The following is a 25,615-nucleotide window of genomic DNA, read 5'->3' on the forward strand; positions in this document are numbered from 1 at the left end:
TGAGATGATTAGGGAGACCACCCCCCCCTACCCCCTGTGCGGACACCTACGGTCAAAACAAGGTTTGGTAATGGGGTACGGTCTCTCGCGTAATGTGTGTTGAAACGGCGTTGGCAGAGTCAGCGAGGAGCCTAAGCCTGTGTTGCAACGCTTGGAGTGCAGTCACCCAGAGGTGTCCCCATATGGAACGCGTCTAATATCGTTAAGGGGTATAGGCGCGCCCTTTCGGATGTTTAAACTCAGCGCAGTACGTGATGCGACCGTGCAGCAAACACGTTTATTTTTATGAATGATGCAATGGCGGATCGAGGGACAGGCGTGCGTCAGGAGGGCGAAGGGCCATTGTTCGCTGTTGACCGAAAGCGCGCAAATAGAGATGTTTATCAGGAACACTGTTATCGCGAGGACATTTTGCTGTTTGCGTTCCTGCCTTGCTGTGTATGCTTTGATGTGTGACTATAGACCCACCGCGGTGGTTTCGTGGTAATGGTACCCGACTGCTGACCCGAAGGTCGCGGGACTGAATCCCTGCCGCAGTAGCCGCATTTCGATTGAGGAGAAATGCTAGAGGACTGTGTTCCTAAATTAACGTGCACGTTAAAGAACTCCAGGTGGCCGAAATTTCCGGAGCCCTCCACTACAGCGCGCCTCATAATTATATCATGGTTTTGAGACGCAACAACCCAAAAATCATAATATCACTGATTTGATACTATAGCTCATTTTGCGTATGTTTGGAGGTCCGCAAAAGTATATAGCTGCGGTCAAAAGTAGTTGAGATGTGGATTCTTTCCGACCGCGTGCGCGTTCAGAAAGTCGCACTATATATAACCCCGTAATGGGGTGCGTACCTGTTCTTTGCATATGACATCGCGGCATAGCAGAGCATAGAGTAGCGCACACGTTTTGATGTGTGTGTCGACCTCGACCCACATTTCGTTTATCTGCGCGGTAGGAGGTCCTGCCAGCTGTCGCACTCCACTCGTGGTCCTCGCACGAGGTATGCGATGCACTCGATCGTGCACTGTCTTGACCCAGCCGCGCGTAGTATAAAACAAAATACCATGGGGCTCAAGGTACGCAGTACAGTATATTGCACTTTCTGAGATCATATATACACCACGTAGCTTAGATGCATTGTGATCGTCTCATTCGTGAAAAACGTTGCAAATGTAACCAAATCAACATGGCTGCATGGTGGATGCACTCATGTTCGGCTGCTTCGCACACTGACTAGACTACGCCACGTGCATGAGAAAGCACACACACACACACACACACACACACACACACACACACACACACACACACACACACACACACACACACACACACACACACACACACACACACACACACACACACACACACACACACACACACACACACACACACACACACACACACACAACTCTAGTACTTGAGCTGAATTACTCGCACAAGCGAGCGGCATTTTGCGCAATAAACTGACATAGATAACTAAATAATTTATCAAAATGTACTGATTCACGACATGTATTGGGATTTAGGGATTGAAATGGCTCACAGGGAATTCGCGTGGCATATCAGCTTAGAACGAATTCTGATGATTGCATCGGTTTCGAGATACGCGCGGTCAAACTTAGGGTTAAAAGATGTGCATCGCTCTTTCACTGAACCATAGGCGTGCGCAGGGTTGCCCTTCATGGAGGGGGGCGAAGGTTCGTCGCAGCGCCCCCCTCCCTATTATGTCAATGTGTGGGCTGACTTTGCGCCCCCCTCTTAGGTGAATGAGGGGGGGCTGCCCCCCCCCCCCCCCCCCCAGCTTCGTGCACTGAACCCAGCAACAAAAAAAGTCGTTCTTCTGCATCCAAGCACGAACAAAACTAGTAGCGATAGTGATGTAAAACAGCCAATTGGACGGCATGAATGAATGGATTGATCATGAAAAAGACAGCCTTCACTTTTGTGGCGGTTGCAAATCACGTAGATCTGTGTTGGACTTCAGACTCGCGGTCGGAAAAAATTAGACGAAATGGCCGCGGTTGTACGTGAAAGGCGCGCCTTGTCGAAATTTGGAACCAAAAATAAATAGAAAAAAGTGCGGCACTTGCACGAGTGTATACGGTAGGCTCCTGCCTTCAGAACGATTATACGCCCCGAGGAAGAGGCATTATTAACCTCCTCCAGAATCACAGCCGCGCGCTTCACGCGATTATCGCCGTTCTACTGCACGCCCTGACCCGGAGCGAGAATCGATACATCCGGGAAAGCTGCTTAGTCATTTAAAAACTCTAAATCACCGATCTTACGCAAAGCACAGCGCTCACCAGCAGCTGTACACACCTCGCATCAGCCTCGCGCGAAACACCCCGTGAAACCGTCGTTATCCCATGTAGTACATAATGTACACACGCCTCCGTGAAGGCGCCAAGCTATATATATTTGGCTGTAGCGCGACGCTGTGCCCCTGTCCATACAGTGCTGCCACCGCCCGAAACAGGGCTTAAAGTCAGGGGGGATCGGGGTGGGTGGGTGGGGGGGGGGGGGGGGCTTCCATTCCTTAAGTGGGAGTGTAGTATGCACTAGAGGTGTGCACGGGCTCCGGGTAGCCCAAAAGCCCGAGCCCGGCCCGGCCCGCGGGCCGGGCTCGGGCGGGCCGACGTATTTTCACCTCGTGCCCGGGCCGGGCTCGGACTACTTGGAGTTTTATCGGGCCGGGCTCGGGACCGGCGCAAAGCCCGACTCAAGCCCGAAATATGGAGAATGAGCGGGAATTGTTTTCCAGCACGCATACAGCACCTTTTTCGCGACCGCCCTTTACCGCTTTTCCTTTCCATTCGCTACTTTAAACAAAAGGGGAGCAGGTAAAGCACTGCCTCTGTTGCACTCCGACAAACAGGGAATTAACACCACCTGAGCTAGTGACGGCGCCACGCGACTGTTCCGCGTTAGATTTAAGGCCAAATCCCATATGAGTGAAAATGGACGCGACAGCGACGAGCGACCTGACGTAGATCGCCTTCGTGCAAGCTGATGCTTGCATGAGCATACCCCATACACGTGACGGCTTTGGCGAGCGAACTCCATTGTTGCTGGCATGAGGCCGTCTACTTGTAATTTGTAATCTTTGTTATAGAGACCATTCGTCGTGTGTCGTTTGATCATATTTGATATGCTCAATAAAATGCCAAATTACCGGAAAACGATGTTTTGTTTTCGCAGCGAACCTTCAGAAAGCCGGGCCGGGCCGGTCCCGGGATTGTGTTTTCGTACGTCGGGCCGGGCCGGGCGGGCTCGCAGCCCTTTGCCGTCGGGCTCGGGCGGGCCTTCGACAAAGTCAGCGGGCCCGGGCCGGGCTCGGTCTCGGAAATACGGCCCGTGCACAGCTCTAGTATGTACTATATAGGTCGCCGCCCTCTGAGGCCTCCCCCCTCCCCCTCCAATGAAGGGAGACGTTAAGCCCTGGACCGAAGACCATAATTGTGTGCTTGTTCAGCCATCTTGAACGATCGGAAAGACTAGAGGCGGCGCCAGAAATTTTCGCCATCGCTCCATATTGAAAAGCGAGGTTCAGGGCACGGAACCTTACCCGCTGCGAATGCTTGGTTGGTGATGATAGCGACTGGCGGCGGACAACCCTTACCAAAATGGATATAGATTATGTATAGACTGTCTAAATTAATTTTTAAAAGTCCATAGACTGTCTAAATCCATTTTTGTAAGGGAACTCCCCACTGCCGCTGTGATCTGATAACAGCTCTCGCTCTAATATGCATACAACAGCTCTCTATTCTTGCGCCCGCCCATAGCTGGTAGTAACACCAGGAACTTACCATTGTTACACCCAACACTACGGCGTTGCATACAACGCGCTGTGGGGTTGCATCGGAACGTGCGCTATGTTGCTCTATGACGTGCGCGCGCGAAAGACTGCGCCACGGTTGTGATTGGTAGACTTGCGTTTGTTCTGTGTATGTGCCGGTTCGTGATTGGATGAGTGCGTTCACGGATACTTGGATTGGGGGGTTTTCGCTTTATGTGTGTGACTGTTAGTACGGAGCCGATGGAATAAAGACGTTCCACAAGTACGTCTCTGTGTGGAGTTACCACAGTCTTCGTCTATTTCTTTCTATCGTTTGTCTCCCACTCAGAACATGGGTCAAGCAACATGTGTGTGTCTGTGTAGTGTCCTGATGAGTGCGGTTATCTGAAGGAATACTGGCGCCACCTCCTGTAACCCTCGCAGGAGCACGGCCACCGCGCGTTCAGCTGTCGTGCAGTTGGCGATCGACTATAAAATATAGGGAGTTTTAGATATAGCGTCCTAACGTCAGGCAAAGTGGCTAACAAGTTACCCTCCCCCCCTCACCCAAACTTGCTGGAGGGGGGTCAGGCCCCACGGAGAGACCACTATTCGTATATACTTTATGAAGGAGTTTTCGGATGGGAGCAAGAAGCGAGGGCGTGAGGGAGTATAATAGCAATGAAACGCTTACTACATATAAGGTTATCCTCTTAATTACATTAACCGCAAACATTGTATGTACAGCAGAAATAGATCTCATCGCACATAAAAATGACAGCGATCATTTTTGGAAACAGAATTTTTCTGTAATCACGACATGGCCGGTGCGCAACGACGAACTGTTCAACAGCGTCGTCGCGCGGCGCCGCAAAACAAGCACTCGGGCAGTCTCATTTAATGTTTGTTGCATGATGAATTTCGTTTGCCTCACTTTGCTATCATAACCCATTGTTACAGTCACAATCGGCAGCGGATGTAACATAACACATACAGTCCGTCGTCAACTATCTCGACTGTCCGCAAAAAAAAAAAAAAAAGCAAACTGATACCTCCACGCACTCGCTTCCACTGCTGCGTTCGAAATCTCTTCGTCACATATTTCATGCAAGCAAACCCCGAGTGGATTTCCTTTATTTTTCATTTTCTTTTTCTTGTTATTGTTCACGCTCATCCACTGCGGTAAAAAGCCACGCTCAATGTCGCTAGACTTCGGTTTGTACCTTAGAAGGGTTAGTCGGTATTCCATACTTAGACGAGAAGAGCGCGAAAAAGCCTAATCCACTCTACTAAGTATAATCTACCCAATGTTTTCTGTTTGTCGTTACTTCGTCTGCAACGCAACACCCGAACAATCGTTTTCTCGTCGGGCGCAACGCGTGGCCGCACGCGCCGCACATTGCTTTGGCGGGACAAGCGACCACTCACTCGCTTACGCAAGTCACGCAAGCATTCGCCAAAAGCACCGGCGAGACAATATTTTCCTTCCTCCTCCGACGCGACTTCTCTCATATCCGCCCACGATTACTAGTTCTGCGCGCAATACCCACATCAGTCGCGCCAGTGCGCAATCGCACGGCGCCGCGTACAGTCGCAGGCCGCGGCGACTGCCGGCACCACTTGTAAACAGAGCGAAAGTTGAAGCAGATAACGGTGTAAAAAACAGGGACCGCGCGGGCGTTGGCCCGAGGGGCCGGACACTACATGACGGGCCGGAGGGATGGTTACACTGCCGCACGTTTCCGGCCCGGATTGTATGACGAGTCTTTATGGGGAAAAAATAATGAGGCACTCGAAACGGTGCGCATGGAATCGCGGTCGACGAGTCGTGGCCGATATGGCTTGGATATCAAATCCGCGTTGGTCCTTTCGGTGAAATTAACACTCTACCGGTTCTAAAACGCGTGTAAACACGCACTCCGTGCTGAAGTTCGCGCACAACTACGCCGATCCGCCGTAGAAACGCGGCCGGTCGGGTGCGCACGAAGTCCCTTACCTCTGAACGGCGTGTAACGTCGAATCTTCTCCGGAAACTGGAAGCTGCTGGCGAGCGGAAAACCACGCTCGGAGAGTTTGAGCTCCGTGTCGGCCGACGCGTTGTCCGGACAGCCCGGAACGGGGCACAGGGTTTGGCAAGCACTCTTGTCGAAGCCGTTTTGGTAGGCCGGTGCGGAACTATCTCCTTCACCGACGGACAGCGCGGCACAAACGAACATCACCACGACGACGAACATGTTGAAGCGTCGACGAAGCACGTTTTGCACAGCGCGCGAGAGTTTGTTCGAATCGCGATCTCTGGCTTCGAACCTCAGGTTCGCGCGCCGGGACCCGAGGTATCACGCCCAAAATTGCAGACGACCGAGCAGTGAGCGCCGAACGAGCGACACGCCATGCGCCACCTGTCGTGGGCGATAAAAAGGACGCGGGCGCCACGACGGCGCTGCGGCTAGTCGTCAGCCAACGAGGGAAACCGAAACCGAAAGCATCGAGCACCTCGCAGTCTGACGCGCGCTTAGACCAAATCTGTCTCCAAATTCGGACTGCTGGTCAATGGGCGCTCAATGAAAAAGAGGTCGTGGCTGGCCCTACATTTCATGCCTTAGTTTATGAGCGAACAAGCCAAAATAACCAGAATGCGTTTGAGTTTACAGGTTTGAGCGTCGTTTTGTGACAAGAACATTTGTTCCGTTCGAAGCAACAGTACTGCGCAGCGATGGCGCAATATTCTGTTGCTTTTTTGTGTTTTGTTTTTAACATATTCTTGCCTTCAGATATAAATGAAATGCGTTTGAAATCACAGGTGGCCTGGCGTTATTTCTACATTGCCGGCAAATAGGCAGGCATATAACTTAGCCGAGACGGGAACTGCATAAGCTGCATAGAAAGCGTGTGGCCACAGCTGTGCCTGCTCATGCCTCAAGTAATTACATATATTATCTTCGCGTATACGGCAACGATCGCGCTGAAAAAGAAAAAAAAAAGAACAGAAAGCGCGACTTCCACAGAAAAGAAAATACAAGCGTACAGATTTATACGCGCTTAAATATACATATGTACATACGTTTGGACTGGCAGCATATATGTTTTCATGAGAGAATGTCATCATTCGACTGCGCTTTGTTTACGCTCATGCTCTGTTCATTTTACAGCGAAGCTATATATTGCAATGCTCTTAAATCTGGGAGCGTTGGTACATGGCTAGGGTTTCGTGTATTTTTTTTTTCTGTACGTCTGCGAAGACTTGTGTGCCACACACATTGGGCAAACTCCACCACTCACCACCGGTCCGCTAAAAAACGAAGGGGACACACGGGCTGCAAACGCCAAGCGCACGCGGTAAGCCATACAAGACGACGCGTGTCGCAAAGCGAATAATCCGGCAAAAAGATGCAAGTACCCTGCTGCTCAACTGGAAAACTTCGAAGGAGTATGCGCTAAATTCGAAAGCGACTTACTGGGCAGGCATTTCAGATTTAGTTGCAGGGTATGTGACCAGCTAAGGCTCGAAATTCTGAGTCGTGCACCTCTGTGTCGTGTGCTAAACAGCATCGCTGGTCACCCACCTTCAGAGTGGAATGGCTAAAGTGACCAGACGTCCCGATTTAGGCGGGACGTGTCCCGGTTTTGCGGATGGGGTCCCGCTGTCCCGCCGACCTGCTTGCGGGGACGGTGTTTGTCCCTCTGTCGGCCGAAAAAGACGGCTCCCCACTCGAGGTCAGCTAGCCCGGCCACTACACCCCTTTGCTATGATATATTATGCATGGCTATGATCTGCTTTCTTTGTCTCTATCTCTTTCTTTATCTCTATACCTTTTCTTCGTTCTCTCGCCCGTAGCAACGCCATCATATGGTTCCCATAAATGCTTGTTCAGCTACCGCTCCTGGATAGCCGAGTGGTTACGACACTCGCCTACCGAGTTGGAATCCCGCCTCGAAAATTTATTGCGGTGTATTTAATTCTTCTCCTCCTTAACTTACCATCTCCTCTCCTCCTCATTTTCTTCCTCCTTTCCACTTCGCCGAGCAGAGTTTTCGCTTAACTCTCGCCTCCCTCCTCTTTCCCGAGTCCGTGCCTCAGCACTCATCATTTTACTATAGGCTTTACTCTCTCCCACCCCAGGCTCTAACCACCGCTCTTCGTCGCTCCGCCCTCTGCCTCCAATATCTTCGTTTTTCCTCGGTAGTGGAGCTTGCCCGCACATACACGTCCGAGTTTTTCCGTACACTACGCGGACTTACTTGAAGCCGAAAACAGCTACGGTGCTAAAAGTGTAATTGCCTATTTGCGCTATACGACATGTTTTTCCTTCCGTCATTCCGCAACACCCCCACCCTCCCCCCTTCTCCGTCCCGCTTTGGTGTCAGCGGAATATGGCCACTTTAGGAATGGCTCACAATTTTTATAGTATTTTGTAGCACTGCACAAGGACACCAGACATAGCCGATATTTTTACATATTAAATTGCCTTTTGGGTAAGTAAACTAGATCATGCGTGAGTCCCAGATTAATGTTTTGAAACACTTGATGAAAAATGCTGATGAAAGCGGAAGAGCTGAGATAATGTTTCTTTCTAAATATCTATTGCATTGAGCGGCTTAGTAACGAATAAGCAGAGTACTAGCTCACATTATCATGAATATAACATTCGTAGAAGCAAGATACCATTACTTCCCTACTTGAGTGCAGAACACGAGTCTATATATCAACCACAAGTGATAGTTACGGCGACTCTCTCGGAAAAGCAACCGCAACCACAACAAAAAAGAGAACACATTCGCACCAGAAAACACAAAGATCACTACGCAAACACGGTAAACATCATCGAAGAGAATCAATCAACTGCCAATAACTTTCAAGGCAGCCCAAGAACTACGAGTATGCTTGCAAAAAGCCGCTACAAAAAGCCGGTAATAGATGGTAGGCAAAACGTTTCGGCAGCAGGATATCGGGTGGGCAAGTTGGTTTAGGCACATAAATATGGTATGGCAGCGCTATACAACGAGTACAAAAGGAACGAAAAGAAGAGACAAGCACTGTAGTCTCAAACGAAGTTTTTTTATTGAAAAATGTTCGTTATATGCAGCCTGTATCGGTCACGCAAAAAAATTCACACATGTGTGAAGCAGAGTTGCCAGTTCCGCTATAATTAGCGGATTTGGGCTTCTTTTTTCGCCGAGTCGCTTGTAGAATTTTCCAGTTGTTTATCGCGTTTTTCGGGCTTACTTGCATTTTCCCAGCAAATATAGTTATTTTAGTGATAATCACGTTCACAAAGACCGCGTTTGTCGATGACTTTTAGTAGTTGAGTGTTGAAGTCAAACACACGTAGAGGGAATCAACGAGTAACGTTGATCATGCACTGGCAAACGTGCATTCAAGCGAATGGAGACTACCCTGGAGACAATGTTAAGAAGTAAATATGCGCTTTCGTTCGTAGTTGCGTATATTTTCGCTGTGCAAAATAACTGAAGTGATTTTTTCAACTCCCCTTCGTATATGACTGACATTTTTTGTATTATAATTAAAGATATTTTAAGAGTGAGAAAATTAATTGAATTTATGCTTTTTTTGGGGCTTCTTCGCGAAAGCCGAACCGCTTTGATGTGGCTTCTTTTGTCATGATTATTTGCTTGTTAGCTCGGTAGCATCTGTCAACAATGGTGTGAAGCGAACAACATCAAGATGATAGTAGAGTGTACAAGGACAGGGGAGTGCTCGGAACGGCCGCAGCACCAATGTACAGAAAGTGAAGCCCAAGGAGGTTAAACCTCCTTGGTAAAGCCCAAACAGGGTCAATCCGCTTGTGGCGCTGCGATCGGTAGTCTCCAATGTGTCGTCTTTTAAAGTTGCGCGCGGCTCCGCCAATCTGGTGCAGGGGTAGAATGCCTGCTTCCCACTCAAAGGGCCCGGGTTCGAATCGCAGCTGTAGATGGTGCATTTTATTCTTAGTGTCACTTTTTATAGATGTATTGGTTTTCCTTCGTCTCTTAAAGGGGTACTGACACAAAAATTTTGGCCTCGCGTTTTTTTGCTGCAATGTGTTGCTGGGGGCCTGTTAGTCATAACACGGCACATCGTTTGCTGCAGCGCGCGACAGATAATTAATTACAGGCTTCTCATTACTGACCAGTGTCAGTTTCGGTTTCAAAAACGACAAGCCTCCGGGTGCAACTATCACCACCTAGCGGCTGCAGCGCTCGACACGTCAGCACACAGAAGTGTGACGCACTTCCGCGCTGTTCGCGTCGTCTTCTCGCATTCGCACGTTTGCCGGACGTGCTGCGCGATGTCGTCGCCATCATCGTACTCGTTGTCGTCGTCCTCCTCATCGTCGTCTGTTGGCAGACACCAACAGCGCAGCGGCGAGCGCGTCAAAACAGAAATGGCGGCTACGACGTCATCATAACTTGTTGTACCGGCTACAACGGTTACGTAGGGGAAGTAGGGGGGTCACCTCGGGTCACCTCCGAGGGTGTCAATGCAACAGGTGCGGCCTATAATGCTGGATCGCGCACGCGAACTTCAAAATTCATATAAAATACCTTCCAAGCTTTATTCGGTGTCGATATTTTGCAGATGGTACACGCACGTACCCGCAAATCGATCCAGCAGGCTATCTCGGCCGCGAAATTTTGTGTCAGTACCCCTTTAAAACTAGCTACTTATTGCTCAGGGGTGTAGCCAGAAATTTTTTTCGGGGGGGGGGGGCTCAACCATACTTTATGTATGTTCGTGCGTGCGTTTGTATGAGTGCGTGCCTATATATCCAAGCAAAACTGAAAAATTTGGGGGGGGGGGGTTGAACCCCCCCAACCCCCCCTTGGCTACGCCCCTGTTATTGCTACAAAAAGTAATGTGAAGTCTCGTTTCGAGTCTCATATTCGCAAAAATCTCGGAGGGCATACTTTACGTTTTCGTTGAAGCCCGGGCGGTGGCGCTGCCATTGACTACGCTTACTTTGGTTTTACTTTGGTTTCAATCTGTCACACAACCAGGGCGACGTGATGATTGAGCAGAAGCTTCCAGAATTATTTTATGCTGACGATATTGTCTTATTTGCTGACAGTCGAGAGGATATACAGCAGCTGGCGGATATATGCGGAAGGGAAGGGGAAGCTCTAGGCCTAGGATTTAGTGCAACAAAATGTGGATTGATGGTATTCAATGATCCTTGTGATCAGGCGGTGTCAATACAGGGCCAAGAAATACCGAGGGTGAGCGAATACAAGTACCTCAGAGTATGGATAAATGAGGGTGACAGGTACATGGAGGTACAGGAAAAGGCCTCGGCAGCAAAAGGAAAGAGGAATGCTGCAATAATGAAGCACAGAGCGTTGTGGGGATACAATAGGTACGAGGTGCTTCGAGGTCTGTGGAAAGGTGTAATGGTCGGCTGACATATAGTCTTCCTTTCCAGGACCCCAATAAGACAGATCTAAAGGCCCTAGATGCCTTGATCCGCTCTCGGCCTACCTATCGGAACATCCACTGAACGCCTAGAAGCCCTCGGTATCCACAATAATTATGAGGAGCTACGCGCGGCAGTGCTCATTTCTCAACGCGAAAGGCTTAGCTTAACCACTCCTGGAAGAAAATTGCTATGCCGTGTAGGTTACCCACCTCGTCCTCAGTATGCGGGAGAAGAACTGGAGTCCATGGCTAAACAGGTACGTGAAAGGATCTTAGTAGCCCCTATTCCCCAAAACATGAGCCCACAATACCACAAAGGTCGTAGAAGCGCTCGAGCTCGCAAGTTACAGCGGCAATTCGGGGGAAATCCTGACACGGTGTACACAGATGTCGCCCGATCCGGTACCAACAAGTACGCCCTCGCAGTCGTAGGAGCGGCCGCAGGTGAAGGGCTTCTGACATGCGCCACTACTCGAGCTGCGTCCGCGAATACCGCAGAAGCTTCAGCCATCGCGCTAGCTATTAAAACTAAGGATATCCTGGGACAATCATCACTTATTCTTACCGATTCCAAGGTCGCATGTAGACTCTTTCTCACCGGGAGACTACCACACAGCACCATTCGCCTATTAGGACCCGACCTAACGCAGGACCATGCGATCATCTGGTGCCCGGCTCACGCAGGACTCGATGGCAATGAGAGAGCGGACGGCGCAGCTCGTGCTTTTATCAACCGAGCGGCCGACCACTCCGACAAAAGCCCTTTCTTACCGCGAGACATCCTTGAGCACCAACGGCTTGAGCGACGACAGTACAGTCCACCCCACCCTGATCTATCCGGGCGGGACTCTTACGACTGGCGCCGCATACAAACACATACATATCTGAACCTTTCTTTGAAACATGCCATTCACCCCACAATGTACAGTGATAGCTGTCCGTGGTGTGGAGGCAGGCCCACTCTCGCCCACATAACGTGGGATTGCCAGAACAGGCCACCCGAAATTAACTCACCGCACATAGCCGGCAAAATTTCCGGAGGGGAGCAGTGGGAGACTTTGCTCGCCAGCGGGGATCGGGTGGTGCAACTAGCACTCCTCGACCAGGCGCGGCGGGCCGCTCAAGCCAGTGGAGCCCTGGAATAGGGGCCCCACCCACCCGCTCCCTAAACACTTTTTTTCTTTTCTTTTTTCCCTCAATAAACGTTTTGATATATATATATTCCGGGGCTTACTTTTGGGAACTCAGTGGTGTGCATGAGGGCAGAGGTGCAATCGGGAATGGATATAAATCAAAGGACTGTGGGACGCTTCGCGTTGGGTGCTCACGGGAAGACGACAAATGAGGCTGTAAAGCTCGATATGGCATGGCAGGTTTTGAGGCGAGGGAGGCTCAGAGCAAAATAAGGTTCGGAGAAAGGCTAAGGAATATGAAGGAGAGTAGATGGGCAGAGAAGGTGTTCCGTTATTTGTATAGGAAGAGCATGGACACACAGTGGAGATAAAGAACTAGGAGGCTCACTAGTAAATATACGGCTGGTAGTGTAAGCAATATGTCAACAAAGAGCGTTAAGCGAGAAGTCAGAGAGGCGGAGAGGATTTACTGGACGGCGGTTATGGAAAAAAAACCGGCTTTGAGTAACTACCGAAAGGGCAAAAATGAAATCAGGAGGGAGGCATTTTACGATAATTCAAGGGGAAGCGCTTTACTGTTTGAAGCGAGATCGGGTTGCCTTAATTAGAACGGGTAGTTATAAAGCGAGATTCAGTAAAGAAGAACAATGCACGTGCTGCGGGGAAGATAAGGAAACGGCGGAGCATGTTCTGATTGAATGTGGAGACATCCACCCAGGTGTACGTTTGGGCACGAGCCTACATGACGCCTTGGGTTTTAGAGACAATGGAAAGCTGAACACACCCACGATTGAAATAAGTAAGAGACGGTTAGAGTATTGGTGGCAGAAAATTAGAGAGAAAGGACAAAAGTAAATATTGGGAAAAAAAGGACATTCTGCCGTAAAGGGCAGAGAATGGAGCTGAAAACTTAAGTTTTTTTTTTTCTGGAGAGAGAGAGAGAGAAAACTTTATTTTTTTTTTCTGGAGTAAGATAGTTTTAATAGAAGTAAAGATACTAGGCCAACACTAAGAAAAAGAAGAGTAAAAGGGTTTTTTCTTTTTTGTCGAGCCTGGTGGCCCACTTACCACCGCCCCGTTATAAAGTCCATCCATCCATCCATCCATCCATCCATCTTACTGTCAAATTTCTTCTATTTTACTTCACATTTCGCGCTACTTTTTTGATGCAACGCGTTGTAACGGAAGCTAGTTTTAAGAAACAAAGGAAAACCAACACAGCAAGAAGAGGTGACTCTAATAATAAAAACCCACCATCTACACCTGCTATTCGAACCCGGGCCTTTTGAGTAGGAAGCGGACCCGGAAATGAGGTTCTGCACGCCTCGTAAATTAAAACGACACACCGCAAGTATGATTCACCCAATTCGTCTTGGTGTGGCCTTCACAAGACTTTATGCACATATGATCGGCTGCAGTGACACCGGTCCAAACTGTGATCACTGTCAAGTGCCAGAAACGCTTGAGCACATATTTTGTACCTGCCCAGCAGATGCACGTGAACGACAGAAATTGATTTCCTCTACTGAAGGATTGCATAATAGGCCATTAACCGATGAGGTTGTGTTGGGCCCTTGGCCTGACGCCAACAGTACAACTGTGGTCATAAGAACGGTCGCAGCTTTCCTACAAGCCATAGGACTGGATGCGCGGCTAGAGTTACTGTACATGCTACCTTTAGATAGCAAGGTCAAGGTTTCACGGAGCGGAGGAGCGTAGCCTCGAACCGGTGTATTTTCACCGCTTTCTCTCTCTCCACCTCGGCCGACCGCTGCCGCTGGTGTGTGCGGATTCCCGAGTTTTGCACTGCGTGGTGCGTGAGAGGTCAGCGTGTTTCCATTTTTCGACACGCTGAAACAATTGTGCTGCCGCAAATCGAAATGTCGGACGAGAAGAGGTCGACAAGCTACCACTGCGCTGTGTTTGGCTGCGGCAACAGCTACGGAAGCCTGAAAGACTGGCAGCCACGGCATGCGAAGTGCACAATGTTTTTAAATGACTTCGCTTCTCTCAGGTCGCACGCCTTCTTCTCCGACAAATAGTATATTATTATATGTGGTGTCTGCACTTATGGCCATTTCTCCAAGTCACCACACCAGCTTGTGATTGTGCTTGGGTGCTGGTACACTTTATCATCTGCACCAAAGAGAACCAATGTCAAGGCTGACGATTAATACACAAAATGTTTGGCCAAGAGTTGTTCTCATGAACCTCTCTGATTTCTAAGCTACAGCACATGATTTACAATGCCTGCGGCTAGAAAATGTTCCATCTTAGTGCGTGCAATTTCGAGATTATTGAATGAGCACTTTTCAATCTACATGACAGAAAGGCCCGCATGACATGTGTTCTTTGGCGTAGGTACGCGTTTCTAACGTTTCGTCGAGAGCACGTTCTTTCTCGACTTGTCAATTTCGTGACGATAACTGGGGTAGCGTTATGACAACCGCACTTTCTTTTTTTTCACGCGGCAGCCTGGGTGTCGTGAATAATCGGCCCACGTTCGTTAAAGCCAGGTCGTTACCTGGACACGTGCGCTCGTCGTAATGCTTCTGAAATACTCGCCAGAAAACAAATTGACAATAATGTCACCAAAAACGAGCGCCCTTTCGGCGTACCGCTAGTGGCGGCGGCTCGCGCCGAAGCGAACTTACGCCATGCCACGCTTCCAGATGTGCAACAGGCTTATTTTCATTTTATCATCGGTGTTGCTTATACGCCGGATTTTGAGCTCACACGTCGTACTTCTGTTCCTTATCCTGTGCAAGGATCAGAGGCCACAAGCTACGACGGCGACACGAATAAACACAGGCATCGGTGCTTGTGCTCCTGTCGTTGCGTGAACATTGTATTGCAACGTGCCAAGCGGAACCAAAATGGTCTGCTATTGATTAGAGTTACGTTGAGCTTGAATAATCACGGCACGGAAACCCGGGAGCCATCTTAAACACTAATGCGCGCACCTAGCGCGCAGCCGGATAATGGCCTACGTGTTCGCTCGTCTCCATTTACGTTTCTCCGATTATACTTCGACAGTTGTCCTAAATGTTAACGCTCTTTTATAGTGATTATTCCAAGAACCTCACCCGGCCAGCTATAACGAAACATACAAAGCAATTACCAATTTACACATGCTGCTTAAGAACTGCATTGGCATTATTCTCATCGTCGGCGCTGCTGCGGGAACGTCTCGTGGGCCGCCTCTGCTTGCTGTTTCAGCCATTTTGAAGCTGGAAGCTTAGCGATTATTTATCAGCGCCTTTACACTCGAAAAGCGTTGCCCTGTATTGACCGTGTACCGCGAAGAACAGCAATACATTGTGAACCGAGCGCATACGCTGCATACACCGCCGCGGAACCCCACACACCGGAAGGGCGGCGAAACGTCGCAGACGATAGACGGCGCTGCGGCGGTGGAGTGCTTTAAAAATGGCAGCCTCCTTGTGAAATTGGTGTATAGCACTGCGCCACCTTGACGGGACTGTACATACTCACCCCCCTAACTTACCATCGTCCTCCATCACTCTTTTTTTTCCCCTTTCCCCTCTCCCTCTCTAGCCGCAGCTGTTAAACACGAGCATTTGTCTGCGACACCGTCTCACAGGTTGTGTGACAAAATCTGCGCGGTTTGCGCGGCTTGTTTTACCTAACGAAAACGATTAACTTTTTCAAAAGTGTGCCACTGTAATGTACCACACACCTTTTTTTTTTTTTTGGCATGAGCTTTGTGTGGAGCCATTGGAAGCATGCTTACCTCAGAGCACAAATACGCAAGCGGTGTGGATATAGCTTTGCAATATGTATTCGGAGAATTCATCACGATTGAAAAATGTGGAAGTCGGAGGGGTCAAAAGAATTTTGTAGTATTCGCGTGAACTAAAGGTGTGGCTCGGTTCATTAACGCCGCAGCGAATGAAAGCACGACTTCGGCTATTCTTTTCCAAGTTATATGCGGCTGCAACGACACACGCAACACAAGTGCATTGGACGCGGCTGTTCTGGCTGCGGCACGCATAAGCCATTTCCATGTCTTTCAGACTTCACAGGCAAACTGCAAGCGTGAAATGTTCCGAGTCTGTTTACGGGCTGTAGGCCTTCGCGGTCTCGACTTCAGCGTACGGGCAGAGCCGCGACCATGCGGCTGTATATATATCTACATATCCGTCAGGTTTGCCATGGCGAACCTGACAGATATGTAGCAGCCTTGTCCATAGCACGTAGTAATAGTTGAAAACGTTATCGCAGCTGTATCGCCGCTTAAAAAAAAGTGTCACCGAGATCGCCCTTGACATTTGAATGAGCAACTAACCCGGCAAATTTATGTGCGAGGATTTACCGTAACGATTATGGACCTGTTCGTAATTTTGCTCCACGCATTTTCATTTCGCATTTCATATCATATCACACCCCCTCGTTACGTAATTCACATGTTTCGACGCCTGGTGCGATTCTACGCTTCTACCAAGCCCTTCCACTAGACATTCATATACGTAGTACATTTTCTGAAGCAGTTTTAAGCAATGGCGTGGCTCTGTGGTAGAACACCTGCTTGCCACGCAGAGGCCTGGGTTCGAATCTCACTGGAACCGACGAAATTGAATATTTCATTTGCATCTTTCTCGATTTTTCGCTGCCGAACAACGCCATGCAGTTTTTCGCTCACAACCGGCGACGCCGGAGCAGACGCCAACACCGGAATTTTTGCGAAACGAGCTCTTTAACGTTATCGCGTTAATATTGGCCCATGCCTATTTGCTTTTGCAGCGCTGTCTCTCATGTGAACATTGTAGACCAGGGCAGGGTTCTCAAACACGCGGCCCGCGGACCTGTCGCTAGCGGCCCGGCCCGTACATTACTCGTTCAATATATTTTCTTTCTTTGAAGTATGTTCATGAGCTAGAGAGACATGGCTGGTCTCAAGCATTCTTTTATTTTTTCGTGAGGCATCCCATTCGGTCACACTCTTTAAGCATAACCGTGGAACTCGGAATCGGCGTCAAGGTTTCAGTCTGGATCAGCATCAACATGTTTCTCGAAACCAGGCGTCAAAACCCAGTCAGAAATTACCTATGTACGAGATGTAGACCAGGCCTTCCATATGGACTCGTTAGCCAACACTTTGATACAATCCCCTCCCACTCCAACCTTCACCAGCCCGGCCCACCGAGAGACTAAATTTCATGCCCGCTAGCTGAGGCGAGCTGTTGTACACCATAGCACACAAAAGAGACACGACCAGCTCACAGTTGCAGGCTTGCTTTGTTTAAATAATCCGCACTACTGTACACGCTATGTGAATGGAAATCGCTTTAAACGGAACTGCTGGTTAAATGGAATAACTAATTTCGTTTTGTATTTGACTCGCATATCTTTCTTAACAAACGAAACTCCGCTTAAATGTTTTCTAGGGAGCTCGGGGTTTCGTGTTTCTACTGTTCATCACAGCTGCTATGAAAATCTATGTATCAAGGCAGAATTAAAAGCGTCAAATACTGTGGTGTCTGGATCTAACTCCTGTCTGGCTGCCTCTTACAATAACTGCCCATTCAAAGCAGTGCAACAACTGCGGTACACAATGAACAGCCAGTCTCCTTTTACAGCCTAGAACACACACGATAGGAAGAAAAGGTGTGGGCTCCACTACACTTGTTCTGCAGCTCTAACTTTACTGCAGTAGAGACTTTTCTGCGCAATTAAGATACATCTTACACGGCTTCTCTGCAAAAGAAAAAAAAACACCAAAAATTGAATGCATGTAAAAGAGAGCAAACTTTGTTCAGCTCATGGTGTGTTTAATGAGCCTTAATACAGTGATCATCACACAAGTGAACAAAACATGAATGAGTACTTTGCAAATAGTGAACACACAAGTAAAAAGATGAATATATGATGAATGGCCTAAACTTTTCTTGTGGCCTGTGACAGATATGGTGAAGTATAATACAGTGAATCGATGACATAAATTAGCAAGTGTGGATATAGCTTTGTTTTTTTCAGCAGGGGTGGGTGTCAGATGTTATGATAATTGCACACATGCTTATGATCAATCCTACACACATACTAATAATAACACATTCTGGTAGTGGCACTTGCACGTCCGTGCTCGTGTGCCCTGGCGTGCATTCACTTTGTGTTTTGCACACTGCCAAAGCGGATCTCAGAGCCCCCGTAGAAAAGCACATGGTTGAGATCTCCTCTGCCAGATGCTGCAACTAATAATAATATCTGGAGTTTAACGTCCCACAACCACGGTATGATTATCAGGGACGCTGTAGTGGAGGGCACCGGAAATTTCGACCACCTGTGGTTATTTAACGTGCACCTAAATTTAAGTACACGGGCATCAAGCATTTTCACCTCCATCGAAAATGCCAGGTGCTGCAACAATCCCAGCTGCTCACAATCTCAATGAAATCAATCAATTTTCATTAATTATCATGACAGTTAATTGGTCCTTATCTTAAGTAAAGTTATGCTCTGATGTCATATGTATCCAATATTACTTTTAATCTGAACCAGAACCAAGGATTTCTATTTTGTAGAAGACTTTTTGTGACCATTCGGAAAAACACGAGAGCTTGACCAGCTATGCTTGGAAGAAAAACAAAAGCGTCACTCGGTACTCATGCCATTATTAAAGTTATTGTTTGTGTCCCGATGAGTGACACAGTAGCAGGGAAGATGAACATCACGAATTTGTTGTGTGCTGCATGCTGCACGGCAGTGTGCATATAAAATTCAAAGGCTAGGTGGGGGGGGGGGGTCATAAGAACACCGGGACACACCCCCAGGATCCTCACATGATCAGGAATTTATGCTAACATGGATCTCGCACAGCAGTATTATGTCAGTCAAACCTGAGATCAAAACGTGACTGCTTAGGCATTATCTTAACCGATGCAATAAATTCACAAGAATAGGCCCAGCTAAAATACATCTTGGTAACCGAGGTAACACAAAAGCTCTGTTGAGACCCCAACATGAAAAGTATAAAAGGAAAAGCCAAGCACACATCTTTTACATGGCCTGTTTAAAACTTAAGCGTAAGAGGGCCTGGTGATTGCAGGAGACGACTTAGGTAATTCATGATGCCCATTAAACTTCAAACTGCTTGGTGGGAGGTTGAGGCATCAACTTTCGGTCGCTCTAGCTAGACGACAGTTTTATTGGCCTGAGGTTGTAGCCACTCTTCACGTTCTGCAAGGCAACAAAAAAAAATCCTGTAGAGCAGCAAGGGGACTAAGGGCTTGCAGTGCCCATTACAGAGGAGGAAAATTGCTTCCTCAAAATTCCATCATGCCATAAATAAAAATTATTCCACCACAAAAAGAGTTGTTTTCAGAAGAACTGTGTGCTGTGGTTTAAAAGGAGTTTATGTAGAGGGTGTTTCTGACCATCCTGATATCTCTAACAACTTATCTATGCTATTATCTATGCTGTTCATATGTTGGCTGCATATAAAAGATGCGCAAATAAAGTGACATGGGCAGGGCCAAATGCAGTGGCAAGTATGCCGGCTCCCGTTTTTGCATCGGCAAACCTCAGACCTCCACCACCCTTCGGCTTCAGCAACCCAGCGCAGTGGAAACATTGGCTCATCCTGTTCTAGGACTACCTCTACATGTCAGGCCTGTACGCTGCCGATGAAGAAGTGCATGTCCGTACACCGCTGTACACAATGGGTCTGCAGGCAAGGAAAATTTTCAGCGCACTGCAAGTTTCAGAGGCTGATAAGGCGGATTTCAAGGAAATCACCAGCAAGTTCCACTTTTACTTCATCCACTTGGCGAACGAGCCGTACGAAAGTTTCACTGCCAGGCAGGGGTGTCGGCAGAGGGGTGCAGAAGGGGCACTTGCCCCCCTCACGCTCACTAACAATTGCTCCCTACCCAAGCCACACAAGCGCTCCCCGCCTCCCCCACCGCGATGCAATACGGGTTTGCACCCCCAAGACAAAATCCTGGCGACGGTCATGCTGCCAGATACAGCAAACTGGCGAATTGGCAGACGCTTTCTGCACCACACTTCGGGTCATGGTGAGACTGTGCAACTACCCTTCCAAAGTAGTCGAGGAGCGGCTAGTGCACAACCGTCTCGTCGTTGGCTTGCTTGACAGCAGCCGGTCCGACAAACTGTGCAGGTGCTCAAAGCTCAGTCTCGAAGAAGCTTTAATCCAAGTGCATAAACAAGAGGACGCCAAGAAGGAGCACATTGCACGTGACTGTCCCGTAGCAAGTGTGGCATTTACGGTCATCTCTGCGGACTTGAAAGCAAAGATGAATCGTCCGCAACAAAGGCCCCCCCACAAAAGCCAAAACATCATCTTCAGTCTCAGAAGGGAGAGTCATTTCTGTGGCAGAGCGTGCCACCTGAGAATGGAATGCCGGGCCGACGAGCTTGCAGTAACATGTGGCAAAAGAAGGGTCACATAGCGGTGGTGTGTCGTTCCTTGGTGTCTGCTATACTGTTACGGGGATGATTTATTCAGTTAATACTGATCGAGTTAATGCTGCACAGAGATGACAGGATCGTAGGACAACAGGGCAGCCTCAGACTCAAACCCACAACAACAACGTTGTCGTCTTCCTCCACTGGGTGTCATTTCAGCGCCCGTGCCTGAGTCACCTTTGCATACCCGTGACATTACCCCGGCCGGCAAAGCACCGTCCCAGTGCCTGTTATGGTTAGAAGGGCGTGTCACCGTTGTAGGGCTTCAGGCGAGAAACGTGCACGATGTCAGTTCTGGGTGTAGCAGTCGATGAGTTTGTGGTCGGGGAAATCTCATAGGTGACAGGTGTCACCTGGCGCAAGACTCGGTAGGGCCCGACGTATCGCGACAGAAGCTTCTCGCAGAGGCCAACACGACGGGATGGGAGCCAGAGTAGAACGAGAGAGCCCGGAGGGAAATCGGCATCCCTATGTCGGCTATCATAGAGGGACTTCTGTGCAGTCTGGGACGACGAGAACCGAGCGCGGGCTACTGTACGTGCGATGAGAGCACGGGTGATGGCATCTTGAGCGTACGAAGTGGTGGAAGGTGGGTCAGACGGAAGCAGGGAGTCGAAAGGTAGTAACGGAGCACGGCCAAAAAGAAGATAAAACGGTGAGTAGCCGGTTGTGTCATGACGCGACGAGTTGTAGGCGAAGGTGACGAACGGGAGGGCAATGTCCCAATCGGTGTGGTCGTCAGATACATACATGGAAAGCATGTCTGTCAGGGTGCGGTTGAGGCGTTCCGTAAGTCCGTTAGTCTGGGGGTGGTAAGACGTGGTGAAGTTGTGACGAGTAGCACAAGATCGAAGTAGGTCATCAACCACACGAGACAGGAAGCAGCGACCACGGTCTGTGAGTAGGTGACGAGGAGCGCCATGCTGGAGAATAATGTCGTAGAGGAGGAAATCTGCAACGTCAGTCGCACAGCTGGTCGGTATCGCTCGAGTGATTGCATACCGAGTGGCATAATCCGTGGCTACTGCAACCCATTTATTTCCATTTGTCGAAGTTGGAAAGGGACCTAACAAGTCCAACCCCACTCGATAAAACGGCTCGGCTGGGACTTCAATAGGCTGAAGGCGACCGGCAGGGGGAACCGTAGGTTTCTTTCGGCGCTGGCACAGGTCGCAAGCTGCAACGTAGCGGCGAACGGAGCGATAAAGACCCTTCCAGAATACCCGTCGTCGAACACGGTCGTAGGTTCTGGAGACGCCTAAATGTCCGGAAGTAGGGGCATCGTGAAATTGTTGCAGAACATCCTTGCGCAGATGGCTTGGGACGACGAGTAAAAGTTCCGCGCCGGCGGGATTCAGGTTGCGGCGGTACAAAACGTTGTCTTGAAGCAAGAACATGCTCAGTGAAGGGTCGGTATTGCCGGATTGAAGGCGGTCAATGATGGAGAGTAACGATGGATCTCGACGCAGGCATCGGCTTCTAAATCGATGGAGTTGGGTGGATCAACAGGGTGTCGGGATAAGCAGTCGGCATCGCTATGGAGCTTGCCAGATTTGTACACTACCAAGAACGTGTACTCCTGTAATCGCAATGCCCAACGGCCGAGTCTTCCTGTAGGGTCCTTAAAGGGGTCATGAAGCACCCCTTGGGCTGATTGAAAAAACATCCTGCGGAAAGCTGACACGGCTATGAACTGCTCTGCCAAATATTACAGTCGTGCGCGCCGCGTAATGGCCACAAGCGGAGCGCGAAGTTGCCGTTTCCCCAGGCACCCTCTTTTCAAACAGAGGCCGGTTCTCACTCTCGTCGGTGGGCGGGGCGTCTGTCCGCTGTACGTCGCAAGAGACATAGCATGCTTATTGGCCGATAGCCGACGTAAATCGAGAGCGGCGTTCGGATCAGATGCGCTTCTTGCCGCGGGGTGCCGCCACTTGCCGGCGCCGCACTCCTCAGTACACGGTAGCCGCACTCGCGCAAGCGAATCACAGCGGGAGAGCGATCGCGTTTCATGACGCGCGCTGGCGTAACTTCTTTCCCCCATGCCATCCCTCCCTGTCTAGCTTCCAGTGCGCTCGTCGGCACGAGAAAAGAGAGAAAGCGCAGGGAGCGTGCGCCAAACCCCCGTAACTCCGCTGATTCTTGACGGATTCGAGAAATTTTTGCGGCAATCGATTCGGGAGGCAGTACACTCCGATACTGAGGCCATTAGATCATTACTTGGAAAAGTGGTTCATGACCCCTTTAAGTGTTGACAGCCAGCAGAGCGCATGATGGTCTGTGATGACTGCAAAGGGGCATCCGTATAAGTACGGACGGAATTTCGCGACCGCCCAGACGAGAGCTAGACATTCTCGCTCAGTAATGGAATAATTTTTTTCCGACTGCGACAGAAGGCGGCTAGCGTAGGCTATTACACGGTTTGTGCCATTCTGTATCTGAGCGAGTATAGCACCAATGCCATGGCCACTTGCATCAGTGCGAAGCTCTGTTCGAGCGGCTGGGTCAAAATGAGCCAACACAGGTGGTGATGTAAGGGCGGTAATCAGCGACGCAAAGGACTGTTCTTGGTCCTCACCCCAGGAAAAAGCCACATTCTTTTTGAGGAGATCCGTGAGGGGCCGAGCAATGTCCGCGAAGTTGATGACAAAGCGGCGGAAGTATGAGCAGAGCCCAAGAAAGCTGCGAACTTCTTGCGTAGAACGCGGAACCGGGAATTCGCGGAACCGGGAATTCGCGGACAGCGCGGACTTTGTCAGGATCAGGTTGGACACCAATACGACTGAACAAGGTTGGCTCAGTCAACCTGCCATGGGCCAAGTACGTTGACGTTCAAGTCAACAGGTTTAAGATTGCCAAGTTTAAGGTTGCTAGCGGCTCTGAAATTTCTGTTGTACCGAGTAGATTCTCTGGAATACTGGCATATCTTGACTCTCAAGAAGCTGATCTCACGGACCCCAGAGGACAGCCACCAGTCTGTTTGGGTACCTTCTGGGCCACCTTGAGATGGAGAGGCCAGACAGCAGAGCAGAAAATGTATGTGGCGTGTTTGCGAACGGTGCCTCTGCTAGGCTTTCCAGCCATTCAAGCACTGCAAGTGGTCAAATTTCTGGACAGCATGACTGGGGTGAGTCATCCAAGACTGAAGGCATTGCTCCAGACCAGTTTGAAGGACTTGGCATGCTGGACGAAGTGTACGAGATCCGCACTGAACCAGGTGGTGTCCCATTCTCCTTAAAGGGGCCCCACAATGTTTTTTTGTCGGCATTCCGCAGCACTGGAGTGTGTATAGTGCTAAATACTGAGACGAACGCAAAAAGGAGTTATCAGAATTGGTGCACGGGAACCGAAGTTTAGTCTTCAAATGTCAGAACCCCAGCAGACAAGAAAAAATGTTCCCTTTCGCATTTCACTCTCCCACTGACGTCAATGGTAGGTTCCAATCACGGTGCGCTTCTTAGAGACATACCAGAAGTCTCGTGTCGTGGTACTCACTGCGCAGCACACCTAACGTCGTTTTGCAAATTTTTTCACAACTTCGAATTTAAAACAAATCCTTCTGTCTGTGAGGGAGTATAAGAAGTGTAATTTTCAGTGCGAAAGCGTGTGGCCTAGCCAGGACTACCTGTATATGAATATCACATGCGACCTGTCACGTCAAACCAATCAAAATGCCAGGCCAATGTTGTCACTCCCACGTGATGACACGTCACTTCCGATCATGAAAAAAGCCTTTCTGTGTGTGTCACCCTAGTCCGAAATCAAAGTGGTTTCTGCATTGAAATAAAATTATAACAGCTGTTTTCTTTTTGGCGTTGCCACTGGTGCAACGATGTCAGTGCATTCCTCAGTTCTAGAACAAGCGATGAAAAGGACGTGCCTAATTTGTGATGCCGGGCCCCTTAAGTGCACCAAGAAGGATACCCATCTCCTTGTGTCCTGTCGTAAAATCTGAGCTTGACAAGCTGGAAGCGCAGGAAATTATGAAGCGGATCACGAAGCCGATGCGATGGTGTGCTGGTTTGATGGTGGTGCAAAAGAACTCTGGCAGCTACCACTTGTGCATGAACTTGACAAACCTGAACAAGTACATCCTCCAGGAGTGACACATCTTACCGACTGCTCAACATGTACTGGGACTCCTTGGAGTGGCGAAGGTCTTTTCCAAATTGGATGCAATGTCTAGTTTTCACCAGGACAAGATAGCAGAGGACAGCCAGGAACTTACGACGTCTGTAACATTCTTCGGCAGGTACTGTTCTTGCTGCCTACCTTTCAGCGTTATGTATGCAGCAGAGTATTTTCAGCGCTGGATGTTCCGCATTCTGAAGGGTCAGCAAGGCATGGTCAACACGATCGATGATGTCCTGATGTTCGGCCACTACCGAAAGGAGTTTGACAAAGGGCGTCCCGAGGTGTTGGACTAGTCACGCCGGGCAGGACTGACTCTGAATGAAGAAAAGTGCAAGTTCAGCGTGTCAAGTGCCTGTGCGCAGTGGTTTCTTCAGATGGTATCTTGCCAGACCAAGCTAAGGTTGAAGCCATTCAGAAGATGGAACCGCCCGTGGATGTCTCAGATGTCCGAAGGTTCATAGGGATATTGAATCGTGTCACCAGATTCCTACCACATCTGTCGGATACGCTAGCCCCGATTCGAGACTTGTGCAAGCAGAAGGCCTCGGTGTGGGGCGACTCCAGCAAGCTGTTTTTGAAAAAGTAAAGGCGATGCATTCTTCGGAAACCTGCATCTTGCCCAACAGTAGTCTCTGTGGATGCAAGTTCTTTCAGGCTCGCAGCAGTCCGGATGCAAGACCAGCCAAGGGGCTAAAGACTGGCTGTAGC

The 25,615-nt window shown here is 49.3% G+C and overlaps 2 protein-coding genes across 8 annotated transcripts in view; one reads left to right on the forward strand and one right to left on the reverse strand.

The window, feature by feature from the left end:
* The window catches only part of LOC119386962 (L-sorbose 1-dehydrogenase), a 531,651-nt gene that overhangs the window by 143,410 nt on the left and 362,626 nt on the right, over positions 1 to 25,615 (forward strand). The window lies entirely within an intron of this gene.
* The window catches only part of LOC119386966 (uncharacterized), a 44,259-nt gene continuing 36,724 nt past the window's right edge, over positions 18,081 to 25,615 (reverse strand). For both annotated transcript variants that reach the window (XM_049413326.1, XM_049413327.1), the window contains exon 9: positions 18,081 to 19,525. In XM_049413326.1, the coding sequence (XP_049269283.1) occupies positions 19,475 to 19,525 (51 nt within the window). In that variant the 3' untranslated portion in view covers positions 18,081 to 19,474. The remainder of the gene's footprint in view (positions 19,526 to 25,615) is intronic.

This window comes from Rhipicephalus sanguineus, chromosome 3 (assembly GCF_013339695.2).
Source record: "Rhipicephalus sanguineus isolate Rsan-2018 chromosome 3, BIME_Rsan_1.4, whole genome shotgun sequence".
Lineage (NCBI taxonomy): Eukaryota > Metazoa > Arthropoda > Arachnida > Ixodida > Ixodidae > Rhipicephalus > Rhipicephalus sanguineus.